At 36.5% G+C, this 18,167-nt stretch overlaps 1 protein-coding gene across 3 annotated transcripts in view; it reads right to left on the bottom strand.

Annotated features, from left to right (window-relative positions):
• The window catches only part of ANKS1B (ankyrin repeat and sterile alpha motif domain containing 1B), a 1,315,261-nt gene that overhangs the window by 805,506 nt on the left and 491,588 nt on the right, over positions 1 to 18,167 (bottom strand). For all 3 annotated transcript variants that reach the window (XM_011992230.1, XM_011992227.1, XM_011992229.1), the window contains exon 10: positions 4,764 to 4,929. In XM_011992230.1, the coding sequence (XP_011847620.1) occupies positions 4,764 to 4,929 (166 nt within the window). The remainder of the gene's footprint in view (positions 1 to 4,763; positions 4,930 to 18,167) is intronic.

Below are 18,167 nucleotides of genomic sequence, written 5' to 3'. Positions count from 1 at the left end.
AAAACCTCCAGACCCCAGTTAAGCTTCGCCAGTTGACACCACATGGAACAGAGATAAGCTACCCCAGCCAAGCCTTCCCCAAATTGCAGATTTAAAAGCAAAACAAATGACTGTTGTTTTCACCCACTAAGTTTTGGAATGGATTGTTATGCAGCGACAATAACCAGAATAGATTTTGATAGTTGGATATGGGATGCTGCCAAAACAAAAACTTAAAATATGTGTCATTAGCACTGAGATTGGGCAGCAGAAGAAGCTGGAAGAGCTCCAAAGCCAGTGCCTGTCAAGCCAAAAGGGCCAAGGAATGGATGGATTTCTGGAAGCCTTAAAAGCTGTAAGAAAGGTGTTGGTGAAAGCTTAAAGGAAAGAAAATCTAACTGGAAGCTGAAACAAGCTTCTCTCTCTGCAACCTTTTACTAGGTCTGTGGCAAAAATCTAAGACTCACTCCCTCTCTCTCTCTCTCTGTGCATATATGAAGAAGAGGTTTGGTAAGCAGGGTGGTGACAGCCTTCCACAAGCCAGGAAGAGAGCCCTCACCAGAACCCAACCATGCTGGTACCCTGCACATTTCCAGTCTCCAGAACAATGAGATAATACAAATGATGCAGCTTCCTCTTAGTTCTTTGGAGATGCTTGCTCTCAGAATCCAGCCAGTATGTCAGGAGGAAACCAAAGCAGTGCATGGAGAGCAAAAAAACGGCCTCCAGTCCATTTCCTTAGCCAAGTTACTGGTACACAGCCAATAGTAACTTGCCAGCCATGTGAGTTGACCATCTTAAAAGTGTTCCCCTATTCCCCAGTTTAACAGCCCAAGATCATAAGATGTGACACAGATAAGCAGTCCCTGACTAGCCTTGTCAAACTTGCAGATTTGTAAACAAAATAAATGACTGATGTCAGTTCCTTTTGGGGTGGCCTGTTAACAATAGATAACTGATACAGGCAGAGCTTTATGTCTTCCTCAAGCTCCAGGTAAGGGTAAATGCTCCCCCATTTCTGTTCCCAAAGAACTCTCTGTGAAACATTATCTTAGCAATTATTGTACTCAATTGAATTTAACTCTTCACTTGTCTGTCTCTCTTTGAGCTCAAGGATAATACCAAGCTTTTTGAAAAATTATCTCCTTAAATATATTATGTTTGTCACATTCTCTCTTTCTTCTCCTCCTGAACTTTGATTAGACATGTTAAAACTTTGCAGTATATCTTTCAAGTCTCTCAGCTTCTCTTTCATATTTTCCATATTTTTGTCTCTGTGCAACATTCTGAAAAATTTCTTGTGGCCTAAAATTTCCAGGTCACTGTATCTCTCCTCAGCAGAATCTCATCTGCTGTTCCACTCATCCATTGAGTTTTTAAACTGTGTGTGTGTAAGTAATTGGATTTTTTTCATTTCTAAAAGTTTTTTTTTTTCCTCTCCAATATGCCAGGTCAATTTTTTTGTTGTTGTTTTTAGTTTCTAGTCCCAAAAAATATCTTCAGGCTCACTTTTTCTTTATAATGGCACAGTCATTTTATAGTCTACATCTACTAATTTCAATATTTGAAAGCACTTAAGGTGTGGATCGGCTCTTCCTTGTTTTTGTTGGTTCTTTTTGGGGTTTCTTTCCCTATAGGCTTAATTATTAGAAACTGCTAATTTTAATAATAGGAAAGGTATTTATAGAAATTATTTGGGGCCATGGAGGAGAGTATATTTTTCTCCAGAGGGATTACATTTTCTTCCACTTGATACCTGAGGGTATGACTTTAAATGCACGAATTGACATTTTTTGGACCACCTAGGTGATACGAATTTTGGGTGGCAATCTGTGAGGGCTAGTTAGTAGTAATAACTCTTCAGGAATTTCCCACCCCCTGACCTGCCTTGTTCTGCTCACAACAAATCATCTTTCCTTGCAGTCCCCTTGGGGTGGGGAATACAAGATTACCTCTGATTCCTCTGAGGGTGTAGCCCTTAGAATCCTAGTTCTATGGAGGAAGGATTTCATATTACAGTCCCTGAGTGTTTTCTGTATCCAAAGCCACAAAAGCCTTGAGCACTGAAGTTCATCAGCAGGTTCAGTAAGTTCACCCAGGACAAAGGTGGCTTTAGTGCATCATTTATTTCCTACCCTCACCAATGTTTTGGCCTGATTATTTCTTACTAACCAACTGATAAAAAGAAATTCCTAATTTAGATGTGATTCAATTTATGTAATTTTCATATCAAGTTTTTGATACTTTTAAGAAGTTTTTTTCTTTTCTATATTGTATCCAGCATTTTTATTTGTTTTCAGCAAGAGTTGACCTGAGCCTGATCAGCCTTATTATCTGTGTCCATGTCATTTTCATCCTTATATCCTCAGCATTCAGAACTGTGCCCTCGTATGCATAAGAACTTAATTAGTTTCTGACTACTTAATACATAGCTGTGTCTTCAATTTTGCATTCTTTCCTCTATCACCCCTGATATTTCCCTACACTCTGTGCCCCAATTAAAGCTCTTTCACATTTTGCACATCTATTCCTGCATTTTCCTATTTTAATGAAGCTTTCCATCCTGAATATGCTATTTCCCTCATTATCTCTCTTATGGAAAAGTCCTCATTCTTGTCAACTTCCATAGCCTGGGGTCGGCATTGTTTTCATTCTCCATGACTGCTGTGGATAACTTTCTATTACTGGCCTTCATCCAAAATCTGATGCTCATCTGAAGTTTACCCTATTCTATTAAAACATTCTTTTTCTAATTTTATTGCTATCATATGTGGACCTTCAGTCATATCTCTACATTTCTTGGAAGGTTTCAGTACTTGATTCCCAATATCTACCCACCTCATCCCCTAATGCAATGCAGCACTATAGTATAGTGTTTAAGAGCACAAGTTAGATAACTCAAGGTCAAGTACCAAATCCACTCCTCATTAACATGTAACCTTGTGAGGCCAGCTAGTGTTTCAATGCCTCAGTTTCCTTATCTGTAAAATGAGAATGATATTAGTACCTCATAGCATTGTAAGAATCATATGGAATAATGCATATAAAGCACTTAGAACAGTATCTGCCACATAATAAATGCTCAATAAATTTACTATTTTCATTACTATGCTCTTACTTTAAAAATCTTCCTTCTGTATGTTCATGATTAATTAATACCCTAGCCACAGTACTACTCAAAAAATCCATTTTTTTCACTTGTACAAAACTCCCAAGACTATAATGTATAATGGCTTTTCTAAATTTTATTTACTTATTTATTTAGAGACAGGGTGTCGCTGTGTCACCCAGGCTGCAGTGCAGTGGTGTGACCATGGTTTACTGCAGCCTTGACCTCCCGAACTCAAGCAATCCTCCCACCTCAGCCTCCTGAAGAGCTGGGACTACAGGCATGTGCCATCATGTTCAGCTAATTTTTTAATTGTTTGCAGCAATGGGGTTTCACCAGGTTGCCCAGGCTAGTTTTGAACTCCTGAGATCAAGTGATCCACCCACCTTGGCTAGGAATACAGGCATGAGGTAGTGTCTGTAATAGGCTAGTGCTAAGAATACAGGCATGAGCCATCGCTCCTGGCCTGAATTTTAATTTAACCCTTCTTAAGGTCTAGCTCTTACTTTTAGCCAACAACCTTTTATCTTACCCAGAAATTGAATCCATTTGAAAATAAATATTTCAGAATTTTTCTACATTTATAACCATGCTGTCTTCTCCCTACTCTCTGGGGAAAAAATGTCTGTGTTTCCCTAAACTAGCTGAGTCTTAACTTCTACCCATTCTGTTCTTTTTATTCTTTATCTTCAATACCTTGCTCTACAAGAAAATTCCTCTAAACTTGACCAAGTCTTACTTATCCTAACATAAACTAGCTATTTCCCTCTTGCACCTGCTTTTTTCTTATGTTATTATCATACCTCTTCTTCTCATCTCCTTGGAAGAGTTATCTGTACTCTCTACTCCCTTTCCCAGTGTCTTATTTCCCATTTCCCAATGTCTCACTATTAACTTCCAGACATCTACTTTTACCACATCACTTCTAAAATTTACTATTGCAAAGTAAGTTGCAATCGCATTACCAAACCAAAAAGAAGCCTCTCTTCAGAACTTTTCTAACAACTCCTTCGCAGCATTAAATATATTGACCATCCACTTGAAAATTTACTCCTTCACTAGCTTTCATGTAATTATTCTGTATTCTTTCTTAAAGTAATAGAAAGACACTATAATGGTAGTCAAAAATCCATGTTCAAGCATAGGCCCCACTATTGCTCTTAAAACTCTAATTTCTTTATCAGCAGTAGGGATAATATTTGTCTTGCTTTGTTCACTAGTTTGTAATGCAAAAAAATAAAATAATGGATCTGATAATGCCATAAAAGACACGAAATATATAAAGCAGCTAAGTAAGATTTGATAACTTGGTAACAGATAGGATGCAGACAATGATACAAAAACACTCTTGCTACCAAATTGGCTATGAACTCCTGAAGGACCCAAAGCTGTGTATCTTACCTGGAAGGTTTTTTTATTATTAAAAGGTTTCCAAGCATCTTCATCAAAGCATTACCATGTCCATTAGGGCTTTTACCGGGAAGTTAGGAGACTTCAAATAAAAAACCCTCTGACTTACCTGGGCTCACTTTAAAATCAAAAAAATAATTATTGGAACTACATTGGGGGAACTTTCATTTTGATAACATAGTAGGAAATCAAAATGTTAATGATGCATCTTCACATAAACAAACAAGTAAATCAAATCAGGCCAATCGTGAGTAAGAGATATTACCAGTTCTTGGGGAAGGTGCCCTTGCAATTTCTAAGGAGCAAGGTTTCTTTGTAACAGCTGTGTCCATGAGATCACACAGAAAGTTCTCATTTTCTGAAGGAAATGTATCCAGAGAAGCAGATGGTACAATTTCCATAGTGTAATTTCTCTTTTTTGGATAGGACTCCTGAAAAGAAGAAAAAATAAAAACAGCTTTGTGATGAAGAAATGGCCTTGTTTAATTTATAAAAACTAGAAAAGATAATCAGGTTCATTAGTTCTTTCCAAAGTGACTGACAGCTGATGATTCATCTGTTTGAATAAACTATAGAATCATGTAACCCCAATGTCATCAGTGATATTTTTAAGAGTCCTCATAATTTAAAAGGACTGAATTTATTACTGAATTGTAAAGGCATTGCCCTCTTTGTAATGTATATATATATAATCTAGTTGTGGCATAAACTGTTGGTTAACTAATCAATAGTCATTCCCAAGACTCTACTCCTTTGCCAGCCTCCTAGAGACAGCCATATAACTCAACTTTGGCCCATTAGATGTAAGAGGAAGTTTGCTAAAGGCTCGTGGAAAATCATTTTTCCCCAGAGAAGAAGCTTATAAGGAGGCACTTTCAGAGTCAAGGCCATCCCCGGGCTCCTCTCTTTGGATGCAGTTTTGATATCTGGAGATAGGGCAAGCATTCTGTGACCATAAGGCAATAATCTTCAGATCAAAAAGGTAACAAGCCAAGAATAACAACAGAAGGATAAAAAGAGCCTGGGACCTTGATGATATCATTGAGCTGCTCAAATAGACCCAGGGCCAGTTTCTCCAGGCTTCTTACATAAATAATAACATTCTTACAGTTTGAGTCATTGCTACTTGGGTTTTCTGTCATTTAGAGTTAAATGTCTTGCCATCCAGCACACTAGTATTTTTCCTTGTAAATACCGTTAACTAATATACTAAGGTACTCTTTTCAGGTTAGGATAAAATGTAGATCCAGTTCTATATGATTGATTATTTGATATATTCTAAAAATTAGAATTTATTTCACTTTGTAAGATTTTAATTTCTTGTACAAAAGGTATTAATTGGTCAACAAATACTTACTAGGCATCTATTATATATGTAATATAATATGCAGCATAGTTATATATTATATATATATAAATTATGTGCTAAATGCTGGACATTTTTTAAAACTAATGAGACAGAATCCTTGCTCTTAAGAAGTTCACAGTCTGCTGGAGAAGACTGTGAAATTCTGCATGATGAAATTCACAATCATATTTTATTTTTGCTACATATCCTCCTCGACTTTACAAAAAACCCAAAGTAAGTTGAAAATATTGTACGTAGAAACTGCATTTAATACACTTAACCTACCAAACAGCATAGCTTAGCCTAGCCTGCCTTAAATGTGCTCAGAACACTTAATTAGCCTACACTTGGGCAAAATCATCTGGTAACACAGTACCAGATTGCAGAGTATTGGTTATTTACCCTTGCGATCTTGTGGCTGACTGGGAGTTGTGGCTTCCTACCACTGCCCAGCATCATGAGAGAGGATCTATCATAGGGTATATTGCTAGCCTAGGAAAAGATTCAAAATGATGTGCAGTTTCTACTGAACATACACTGCTTTCACACCATTGCAAAGTCAAAACCTCATAAGTTGAACCATCATGAGTTGTAGACCATCTGTATGTGCTACCTTTATAAAGTATGCTTCACAATCGAGAAAAAGACAAATAAGAAAATAAACTAATACTTCTGAAAAATCTCCCTAAGTATATTCTAGGGCTGATAAAGATTTAGTATGAATTCCTAGTTTTTCCACAGGGATACTACAGTACAGCAGAATTCAAGGTCAGGGTAATTGCTTTCAGATCATACCAGACCCTCACACATCAGAGAGTCAATTATGGTCATGATACTCCATTGAAAGCAGGAAATTGGGAGTAATTTATTTTTAACAACAAAGGGTGACAAAGTAGAAGGCATCCAGAGGAAAGCAATCAGGATGACATATAATTTTGAAACCATGTCAGAGAAGAAATGATGAAAGGATCTACAGTGTTCTATCCAGAGAAGCCTTACAGCCACATAATAGTTTTCTCAACGATTTGAAAGGCTATCCCTCATGAACTATCCCACAAAGGGGGGATGGGGAAAAGTTACTGTGGTAGATTTATTCTAAAGTCCACAAAGACAAGACAAAGACTAATGTTTATAAGTCAAGAAGGGCAAATTTGGCTCAATACAAAAAATAATTTTCTATGAATTAATAATATTGTTTACCTTTTAAAATAAAAATACACTATAAAATTAGTTAACAAATAGCATTAGAAAGCAACAGAAGGAATTCCACATTACTGAAAATCTTCCAGCAGAATTATCTGTTGATAAAATTGTGGATGAAACACATTGTACAATGAGTCCAGCAGGTTACTATAAGCTCCCTGAAGGCTGGAATTTGTCTTGTTCACCACTTTATCCCTAGAATTTAATACAGATCCTGCCAATAGTTGATGAGTTGATGCTCAATAAATACGTATTGATCAACTGAACAGTCTCTAGTGTCCTTTAAACAAAGCTATTTGTTTAATCATTTCTCTAATACAAGTTAGAGAAATGATTACTTTTTTTCAAATGTAAATTATTTTGCCTTTCAGTTCAGTTAGTATTGTTCACTGATTTGCATATAAAAAGTGAAAAACTGAGATTACAATGATAATACTGTAAAGATTCTATGAAAAAAGAGTCTCCAGTTAAACTCCCAGTTCCATCCTGAAATTAAATTAGTCAAAACAACCCATGGATTAGTTAAATCGGAATTTTACAGCGTGTATGAACACTTCTGAGGATTTTTAAAGCCTCGAAAACCACTTTGAAATTTAACCACAAAGAATGGGTTAATTAGCTTTCTTCCTTAAAAATGAAGTATATATGTTTATTAGAGAATAATTTGAAAATATAAAGAAAGAGGAAAGTAATCACATGAAAAACCAGCATGCTGAGATAACTGAGGATAATATTTTGGTGAACATCCTCCCAGACTGTTTCACTCTGTGAATGTGTGTGGACATGTGAGTATGAGCAAAGGAAAGAAAAAATATTTTAAACAATAATGAAGTGCTCCCTCTTCTGCTTCCTAATGGAGGGCCATAATTTCTTCTCGGAATGTAAGTCTTTATAGAACCTGCCTTCCTTACGGAAGATGAGGTCCCTGAGGGAAGGAGTTGGTAAAAACGAAGATAGTGAAACAATGCTTTTGTAACCAAATATTTCAGTGTAAAAAACAGAGGTATTTCAACAAAATATCTGACAAGAGACCCTCAAAAGAGGATATGCAAGAAATTTTTTTTAAATGGATCCATGTGTGTCCACTACTCAGTTTAAGACGTAGAATATTACCATTATATCATTGAAACCTGCCCCCCAACCCACCCCATGTTCATCTTTCCAGCCAGTCTTACCCTTTTTCCTCCTCTACCAAGGCTAAATGCTTTCTGAACTTCGTGTTTTTAATTCCTTGGATCGTGTTAAATTTTAACTATACATGTAAGTATCAATAAAAAATAAATTTTTAGTACTGTATGCTTTCAAACTTTATGTATATAGTATCAAATGCTCTAGTTCTGTGATTTTTCTCAATCAATATTATGTTTCTGAGTTTCATCTATTTTCAGTATGGTACAGGAGCTCATTGTTTAAGGATACCACAATTCATTTAGACATTCTCCTGACAATGGACTCTTAAATGTTTCCTAGGTGTTTTGTTATTTAGGATAATGTTGTTATAAATTTTCCCATACAAAGTCTCTTGGAGCAAGTAACCAGGGTTATGCTGCCTATTCTAGTAGTGATGGGGAAGAGTCAAGAACAGACAGCAGACGAGAAAAATAAATGAAATCGAGAGATGATAATGAGAATGGAAATTGTATGCCCCGTAGATTCTACAGAATCTTGAGAATGGCATTTGCAGTTTTCTACCCAAAGTGGCAGGAGGGTTCAAAGGATATTCTGTAAGTCTTATTAAAATATTATATATAAGCATAGTATTATATAAAATATTTTCTAATGTGTTATTAACTCTAAGGATATATTTTGTACCCTTTTCAATGACAATTATATGTCTACATGATGAACTTGGGTCCCAATATATAGCTGGTCGTAATTTATCTAGCCAATCCTATCATATTGAAATTGTAATGTTTTGCATTGAAGGAAACATTCTTGTTCATATATTTTGTCTACATATTCAACTGTTTTGAAATAGAATTCCTGTGATAATAGGTGTATGCCTTATGTTTACACAGAATTGAATCTGTATCTGGACTTTCTAATTGGTTCCATATATATGTCTATTCCAGTACAGGCATACCTCAAGGTGTATCATGTTTTACAGATACTGCATTTTTTACAAAATGAAGATTTATGGCAACCCTGCATTGCGCAAATATATCAGCACCATTTTTCCAACATGTTCTCATTTTGTGTCACATTTTGGTAATTCTCCCAATATGTCAAATTTTTCATCATTATTATTATATCTGTTATGGCCATCTGTGATCATTGAGCTTTGATGTTACTGTTGTAATAGTTTTGGAATGCCACAAACCACAATCATATAAAATGGTGAACTTAATGCATAAGTGTAGTATGTGTTCTAACTGCTCCACGGACTGGCCATTCCCCCGTGTCGTCTTCTCCTTGGGCCTCCCTATTTCCTGAGACACAACAACATTGAAATCAGGCCAATCAGTAACCCTTCAAAGGCCTCTAAGAGTTCAAGTGAAAGGAAGAGTTACATGTCTCTCACTTTAAATCAAAAGCTAACAATGATTAAGGTTAGTGAAGAAGACATATCAAAAAGCTAGGCCTCTTGTGCCAAACAGCTAGCCAAGCTGTGAATGCAAAGGAAAAGTTCTTGAAGGAAATTAAAAGTGCTACTCTGGTGAACACACAAATGATAAGAAAGGGAAACAGTCTTATTGCTGATATGGAGAAAGTTTCAGTGGTCTGGATAGAAGATCAAACCAGCCACAATATTCACTCAAGCCAAATCCTAATCCAGAGCAAGACTCTAATTCTCTTTAATTCAATGAAGACTGACAGAGGTGACGAAGCTGCAGAAGTTTGAAACTGGCTGTGGTTAGTTCATAAGGCTTAAGGAAAGAAACCATCTCCATAACATAAAAGTGCAAGGTGAAGCATCAAATGCTAATGGAGAAGCTATTGATGAAGGTGACTACACTAAACAATAGATTTGCAATGTAGATGAAATAGCCTCATACCAGAAGATGTCATCTAGGACTTTCGTAGCTAGAGAAGAGAAGTCAATGCTTGACTTCAAACTTTAAAAGGACAGTCCAACGCTTTTGTTAGGGGCTAGTGCAGTTGATGACTGTAAATTGAAGCCAATGCTCATTTACCATTCCAAAAATGCTAGATCCCTTAAAAATGATGCTAAATCAACTTTTCCTATACTCTATAAATGAAATAACAAACCTGGATGACAGTATGTCTGTTGGCAGCATGTCTGTTTACAGCATGGTTTACTGAATATTTTAAGTCCACTATGGAGAACTACTATTCACAAGAAAAGATTCCTTTCAAAGTATTACTGCTCATTGACAAAGCCACTAATCACCAAAGAGCTCTGATAGAGTTGTACAAAGTGATTAATGTTGTTTTCATGCCTGTTAACAAAACATGTATTTTTCAGCCCAGAGATCAAGGATTAATTTAGAGTCTCAAGTCTTATTATTTAAGAAATACATTATATAAGGCTATAGCTGTCATAGAAAGTGATTCCTCTGATGAAACTGAGCAAAGTAAATTGAAAACCTTCTAGACAAGATTTTCCATTCTAGATGCCATTCAGAACATTTGTGATTCATAGGATGAAGTCAACACATCAACATCGATGTGTCTAGATGAAGTTGACTCCAACCCTCATGGAGGACTTTGATAGGCTTGACTTTGGTGGAGGAAGCAACTGCAGATGTGATGGATAAATGGCAAGAGAACTGGAAGTGGAGCCTGAATATAGGACTGAATTGCTGTAATCCCATGGTAAAACTTGAATGGATGAGGAGTTGCTTCTTATGGGTGAACAAAGCGTTTTAAGATGAAATACACTCCTGGTGAAGATGCTGTGAACATTGTAGAAATGATAACAAAGGATTTAGAATATTACACAAACTTAGTTGATAAAGCAGTGGCAGGGTTTAAGGGGATTGACTCCAATTTTGAAAGAAGTTCTAGTGTGAGTAAAATGCTATTAAACAGCTTTGCATGCTACAAAGAAATCTTTCATGAAACGAAGACTCAAATAATGCAGCAAAACTAGAAACTGCCCACTGATTTTGTATCCTGAGACTTTGCTGAAATTGCTTATCAGCTCAAGAAGCTTTTGGGCTGAGATGATGGGGTTTTCTAGATACAGGATCATGTCATCTGCAAACAAATATTATTTGACTTCCTCTCTTCCTATTTGAATACCCCTTATTTATTCCTCTTGCCTGATTGCCCTGGCCAGGACTTCTAATACTACGTTGAATGGGAGTGGTGAGAGACAGCATCCCTGTCATGTGCTGGTTTTCAAGGGGAATGCTTCCAGCTTTTGCCTATTCAGTATGATGTTGGCTGTGGGTTTGTCACATACAGTTGTTATTATTTTGAGGTATGTTCCTTCGATACCTAGTTTATTCAGAATTTTTACCATGAAGGGATATTGAATTTTATCAATGATCTTTTCTGCAGGCAAGCAGAGATCCAAATAATGAACGAATTTCCATTCGCAACTGCTACAAAGAGAACAAAATGCCTAGGAATACAGCTAATAAGGGAAGCAAAGGACCTCTTCAAGGAGAATTAAAAACCAATGCTCAAGGAAATCAGAGATGACACAACAAATGGAAAAACATTCCATGCTCACAGATAGGAAGAATCAATATCGTGAAAATGGCCACACTGCCCAAAGTAATTTATAGATTCAATGCTATTCCCATTAAACTACCATTGACATTCTTCACAGAATTAGAAAAAAAAAAACTAATTTAAAATTCATATGGAACCAAAAGGAGCCTGAATAGCCAAGTCAATCCCAAGCAAAATGAACAAAGTTGGAGGCATCATGCTACCCAACTTCAAACTATACTACAAAGCTACAGTAATGAAAAAAGCATGGAACTGGTGACAAAAACAGACACATAGACCAATGGAAGAGAATAGAGAACTCAGAAATAATACCACACATCTACAACAATCTGATCTTTGACAAACCTGACAAAATCAAGCAATGGAGAGAGGATTCTCTATTTAATAAATGGTGCTGTGAGAACTGACTAGTCATATGCAGGAAATTGAAACTGGACCCCTTCCCTACACCTTATACAAAAATTAACTAAAGATGGATTGATGACTTCAATGTGAAATGTAGAACTATAAAAACACTAAAAGAAAATCTAGGCAATACCATTCAGGACACAGGCATGGACAAAGACTTCATGCCGAAAATGCCAGAAGCGATTGCAACAAAAATAAAAATTGACAAATGGGATGTCATTAAACTAAAGAGCTTCTGCACAGCAAAAGAAACTATCAACAGAGTGAACAGACAACCTACAGAATGGGAGAAAATTTTTGCAATCTATCCATCTGACAAAGGTCTAATATCCAGAATCTACAAGGAACTTAAACAAATATACAAGAAAAAAGCAATCCCATTAAGAAGTGGGCAAAGGACATAAACAGACACTTCTCAAAAGAAGACATTCATTCACCAAGAAACATGAAAAAAAGCTCAACATCACTGATCATTAGAGAATTGCAGATCAAAACCACAATGAGATCACCTCATGTAGTCAGAATGATGATTATTAAAAAGTCAAGAAACAACAGATGTTGCCTTGTTGCAGGAAAAAAAAGGAATACTTTCACACTGTTGGTGGGAGTGTAAATTAGTTCAAACATTGTGGAAGATGGTGTGGCAATTCCTTAAAGATCTAGAAGCAGACATAGCATTTGACCCAGCAATCCCATTATTGTGTATATACCCAAAGGATTATAAATCACTCTATTATAAAGATACATGCACATATATGTTCACCACAGCACTGTTCACAATATCAAAGACATGGAGTCATCCCAAATGGCCACCAATGATAGACTGAATAAAGAAAATGTGATACATATACACTATGAAATACTATGCAACCATAAAAAGGAATGAGATCATGTCCTTTTCAGGGACAAGGATGGAGTTGGAAGCCATTTTCCTCAGCAAACTAATGCAGGAACAGAAAACCAAATACCACATGTTCTCACTTATAAGTGGGAGCTGAACAATGAGAACACATGTACACATGGGTGGAAAAAACACACACTGGGGCATGTCAGGGAGGCAGGGGGAAGAGACCATCAGAAAGAATAGCTAATGGATGCTGGGCTTAATACCTAGGTGATAGGCTGATCTGTGCAGCAAACCACCATGGCACATGTTTACCTAACAAATTTTCACATCCCGTATATGTACCCTGGAACTTAAAATAAAAGTTGAAAGAAAAAAAAAGAAAGAAACTGTCACAGTCACCTAAGCTCCAGCAACTATTACTCTGAGCAGTCAGTGGCCATCCAAATCAAGGCAAGACCCTCCACCAGCAAAAAATTATGACTCATTGAAGGCTCAGATGATCGTTGGCATGTTTTAGCAATAAAGTATTTTTAATTAGGTATGTACTCTTTTTTAGACATAATGCTACTGCACACTTCATAAACTACAGTATAGTGTAAACATAACTTTAATATACATTGGGAAACCAAAAAAATTATGTGGCTAACTTTACTGTAATAGTCACTTTATTGTGGTGGTTGAAACCAAACTCACACATTTCTGAAGTATATCTGTACCAGAATTACACTGTCTTAATTAGTGGAGCCTTTACATTGATTTTACTATTTGGTAGGATAAATCTTTCCTCATGTTCATCTTTTCCAAGGCATTGATTATTAACCTCATGTTTATTTTTAAAAAAGAAAAATTTTGAAACATTTTGTTAAGTTTTCCTCAAATCATTCCTTCTCCTTTGTTCTGTATCAGTAATTCATACTTCCATATACCCAGGCACTAAAAGAACCTGGGGTACGCTTCACTTTTCATTCTTCCTCTGTTATCCCCAATAAATCCTCAAGTCCTATACTTCGCCATTGAATTCTACCTCAAATACATTTATTTCTCTCCACCCCAGCTACCGCATGCTAGTCCAGACCACCATTATATTTCACCTGAACTGCTGGAAAAACTTCCAAACTATCCTCCTTGTCTCCAGTCCTGCCTCTCTTCTAGAATCAATTCATTTTCAAAACTAGCATGAAGCTTCTCAGAGTAAGGATGGTCAAAGCAAACTCATTTCTTTTCGTTATAACTTTATTTAATTAGAGAATCATAAAATGCTAGTCATAGTACATGTTGATTCTTTTTAAACATTTAACATGGTCTCTCATAATATCTCAGAATTTCCTTGCTGAATGACTTCATTAAATACATTAATGATCTAAATAGTAAACTCATTTAATTAACAAGATAGGAAAGAAGAAACAAAATTCCTTGACTAATAAGTTTAAACATAATCCCATTAGTTGATAAGATAAATGGGATTAATTTCTAAAGACATACTTATTTAGCACCTAGCAAAATTCCATGTTCATAGTAAGACTCTACGAATATATGATAAAAAAATAAATGCATAAATTACTATATCAGTTAGAATTTAATGGCTCACATCCTCTGCTAGAATTAAAGCACCATAGGGGCAAGAACCATGATAATCCTCTTCATATAGTACGCACTTAATAAACATTTGTCAAAGGCTGAAACAATGTCATCCAAAAACCATCACAGATTCAAACTATCACAGATTCGAAACTATCATAAATTCCCCACTGTGGGAAGAATTGCAACTTATATTTAGGCAGTGTTTTACCATCTGCAAAGTGAATAGTATTTTATTTGCCAAGATGATTCTCATTTAGCCCTCACAACAATCCAGCCAATGCTACTATCACTGCCATCTAGAAACTAGACTGAAATTATTAAGTGACTTGTCCAATATTAAGCATCTTGTTAATGCAAGTGTTAGGGAACCAACCTAGGTCTTCTGGCACCAGATCTAGTGTTCATGTGATTGTGTCAAAGATAAAAATGACTATGACCAGATATTTATTGCCAGAAATAAGGGAAAGAGGACACTGCACATTGTTAGTTAGTACCTAGCTCTGCCCATTTTCAAGCCTTTGTATGTCCCCTTCCCTACACTGGGAAACCTTGACCTTAATACACAGACTAATTGCCAATATATCCTTGATGGTTAATCCTGGTAATAGGCAAGAGGGATTAAAAGGACTGCAATGCAACAATTTCTGACTCCTTCAAGACTTCATTTTCTCCAGTCCAGCAATATTGGGCTCAAAATAGATTAATAGTTTTTGCTTTTTTCTTGACATTTGGCCTCTATCATTTTTCTTTTCTTTTTCTTTTTTTACAACTTTTAAATATGCAATTTTTGTGGGTGTATAGTAGGTGTATGTATTTATGTGGTACATTTGCTATTTTTATAAAGGCAAGCAATATGTAATAATTACATCATGGAAAATGGGGTAACCATCCCTTCAAGCATTTATCCTTTGTGTTACATAAGTCCAATTATACCCTTTCAGTTATCTTAAAATATACAATTGTTATTGACTATAGTGCCCCTGTTGTGATATCAAATACTCTATCTTATTTATTCTTTGTAACTATATTTTGAACCCAATAACCATCCACAACTCCCACCCTCAGACCTCCCACTATTCTTCCCAGCCTCTGGTAACCATCATTCTACTCTCTGTCTCCATGAGTACAATCATTTTGACTTTTGGATTCTCCAAATAAGTGAGAACATGTGACGTCTGTCTTTCCATGCCTGGTTTATTTCACTTAACATAATGACTTTCAGTTCTATCCATGTTGTTGCAAATAAAAGGATCTCTCTTTTACGGTTGAATAGTACTCTGCTGTGTATAAGTACCACAGTTTCTGTATCCATTCTTCTGTTGATGGACACTTAGGTTGCTTCCAAATTTTTCTACTGTGAACAGTGCTGCAACAAACATGGGAGTAGGGCCATCTCTTCCATATAGTGTTTTCCTTTGGGGGTGGGGGGGTGTATATAACCAGCAATGGGATTGCTAAATCACATGATAGCTCCATTTTTAGCTTTTTGAGGAACCTCCAAACTATTCTCCATAGTGGATGCCCTAACTCACATTCCCACCAACAGTGTACCATGGTTCCCTTTTCTCCACATTCTCACCAGCATTTGTTATTGCCTGTCTTTTGGATAAAAGTCATTTTAACTGGGGTGAAATGATATCTCATTGTAGTTTTGATTTGCATGTCACTGATGATCAGTGATGCAGAGCACCTTTTCATATGCCTGTTTGCCATTTGTATGTCTTGTTTTGAGAAATGTCTATTCAAATCTATTGCCCATTTTCTAAGTGGGTTATTTGATTTTTTCCTATAGAGTTGTTTGGACTCCTTTTATATTCTAGTTATCACCTATTAGATTACTAGTTTGCATTTTCTCCCATTTTGTGGGTTGCTTCTTCACTGTGTTGTTTCCTTTGCTGTGCAGAAGCTTTTGAACTTGATGCGCTCCCATTTGTCCATTTTTGTTGTATTGCCTATGCTTGAGGGGTATTACTCAAAAACTTTTTGCCCAGACCAAATGCCCTGGAGAGTCTCCCCAAACTTTTCTTATAGTAGTTTCATAGTTTGACATCTTAGATTTAAGTCTTTAATCTGTTTTCATTTGATATTTATATATGGGGAGAGATGAGGGTCTAGTTTCATTATTGCGCATATAGGTATCAAGTTTTGACGGCAGAGAATACTGTGCACCCATAAAAAGGAACAAGATCATGTCCTTTGCAGGGACGTGGATGAAGCTGGAAGCCATTATCCTCAGCAAACTAACACAGGAAGAGAAAACCAAACACTTCATGTTCTCACTCATAAGTGGGAGCTAAACAATGAGAACACATGGACCCAGGGAGGGGAACAACACACACTGGGGCTTGTTGTGGGGGCAGGGGGAGGGAAAGCATCAGGATAAATAGCTAATGCATGTGGGGCTTAACACCCAGGTGATGGGTGGATAGGTGCAGCAAACCACCATGGCTAAAGTTTACCTATGTAACAAACCTGCACATTCTGCACATGTATCCTGGAATTTAAAATAAAATTAATTTAAAAAAAAGAAAAGACTGGACCGGGCGCGGTGGCTCACGCCTGTAATCCCAGCACTTTGGGAGGCCGAGGCGGGCGGATCACAAGGTCAGGAGATCGAGACCACGGTGAAACCCCGTCGCTACTAAAAATACAAAAAAATTAGCCAGGCGCGGTGGTGGGCGCCTGTAGTCCCAGCTACTCAGGAGGCTGAGGCAGGAGAATGGCGTGAACCCGAGAAGCGGAGCTTGCAGTGAGCCGAGATCGCACCACTGCACTCCAGCCTGGGCAACAGAGCAAGACTCCGTCTCAAAAAAAAAAAAAAAAAAAAAAAAAAAAGAAAAGACTGTTTTTTTCCCAATGTATGTTCTTGGCACCTTTGTAAAAAAAAATGAGTTCACTGTAGATGTGTGGATTTGTTTCTGTGTTCTCTATTCTATTCTGTTGGTCTATGTGTCTGTTCTTATGCAGTACCATGCTGTTTTGGTTACCATAACTCTGTAGTATAATTTGAATCCAGGTAATGTGATTCCTTCAGTGTGGTTCTTTTTTTCTCAGGATAGCTTTGTTTCTTCTGGGTCTTTTGTAGTTCCATATAAATTTTAGAATTGTATTTTTTATTTCTGTGAAAAATATCATTGGTATTTGAATGAGGATTGCATTAAATCTGTACATTGCTTTGGGTAGTATGGACATTTCAACAATATTGATTTTACCAATCTATAAATATGAAATATCTTTTCATTTTCTTCTATCATCTTTTATTTCATTCATCAGTATTTTATTGTTTTCATTGTAGAGATCTTTCACTTCTTTAGCTAATTCCTAGTTATTTAATTTTGTTTGTGGCTATTGTAAGTGCAATAACTCTTCTGATTTCTTTTTCAGGTTGTTCACTCTTGGCATATAGACATACTACTGACTTTCATATGTTGATTTTGTATCCTGACACTTTACTAAATTTATTAGTTCTCATTTTTTTGGTGGAGTCTTTAGGTTTTTCCAAATATAAGATCATGCCAGGTGTGGTGGCTCACACTTGTAATCCCAACACTTTGGGAGGCCAAGACGGCTGGATCATCTGAGGTAAGGAGTTTGAGACCAGCCTGGCCAACGTGGTGAAACCCCATCGCTAGTAAAAA

Source organism: Mandrillus leucophaeus, unplaced genomic scaffold, assembly GCF_000951045.1.
Source record: "Mandrillus leucophaeus isolate KB7577 unplaced genomic scaffold, Mleu.le_1.0 Scaffold408, whole genome shotgun sequence".
In the NCBI taxonomy this organism is placed as follows: Eukaryota; Metazoa; Chordata; class Mammalia; order Primates; family Cercopithecidae; genus Mandrillus; species Mandrillus leucophaeus.
This window is presented reverse-complemented; position numbering and strand designations above follow the sequence as displayed.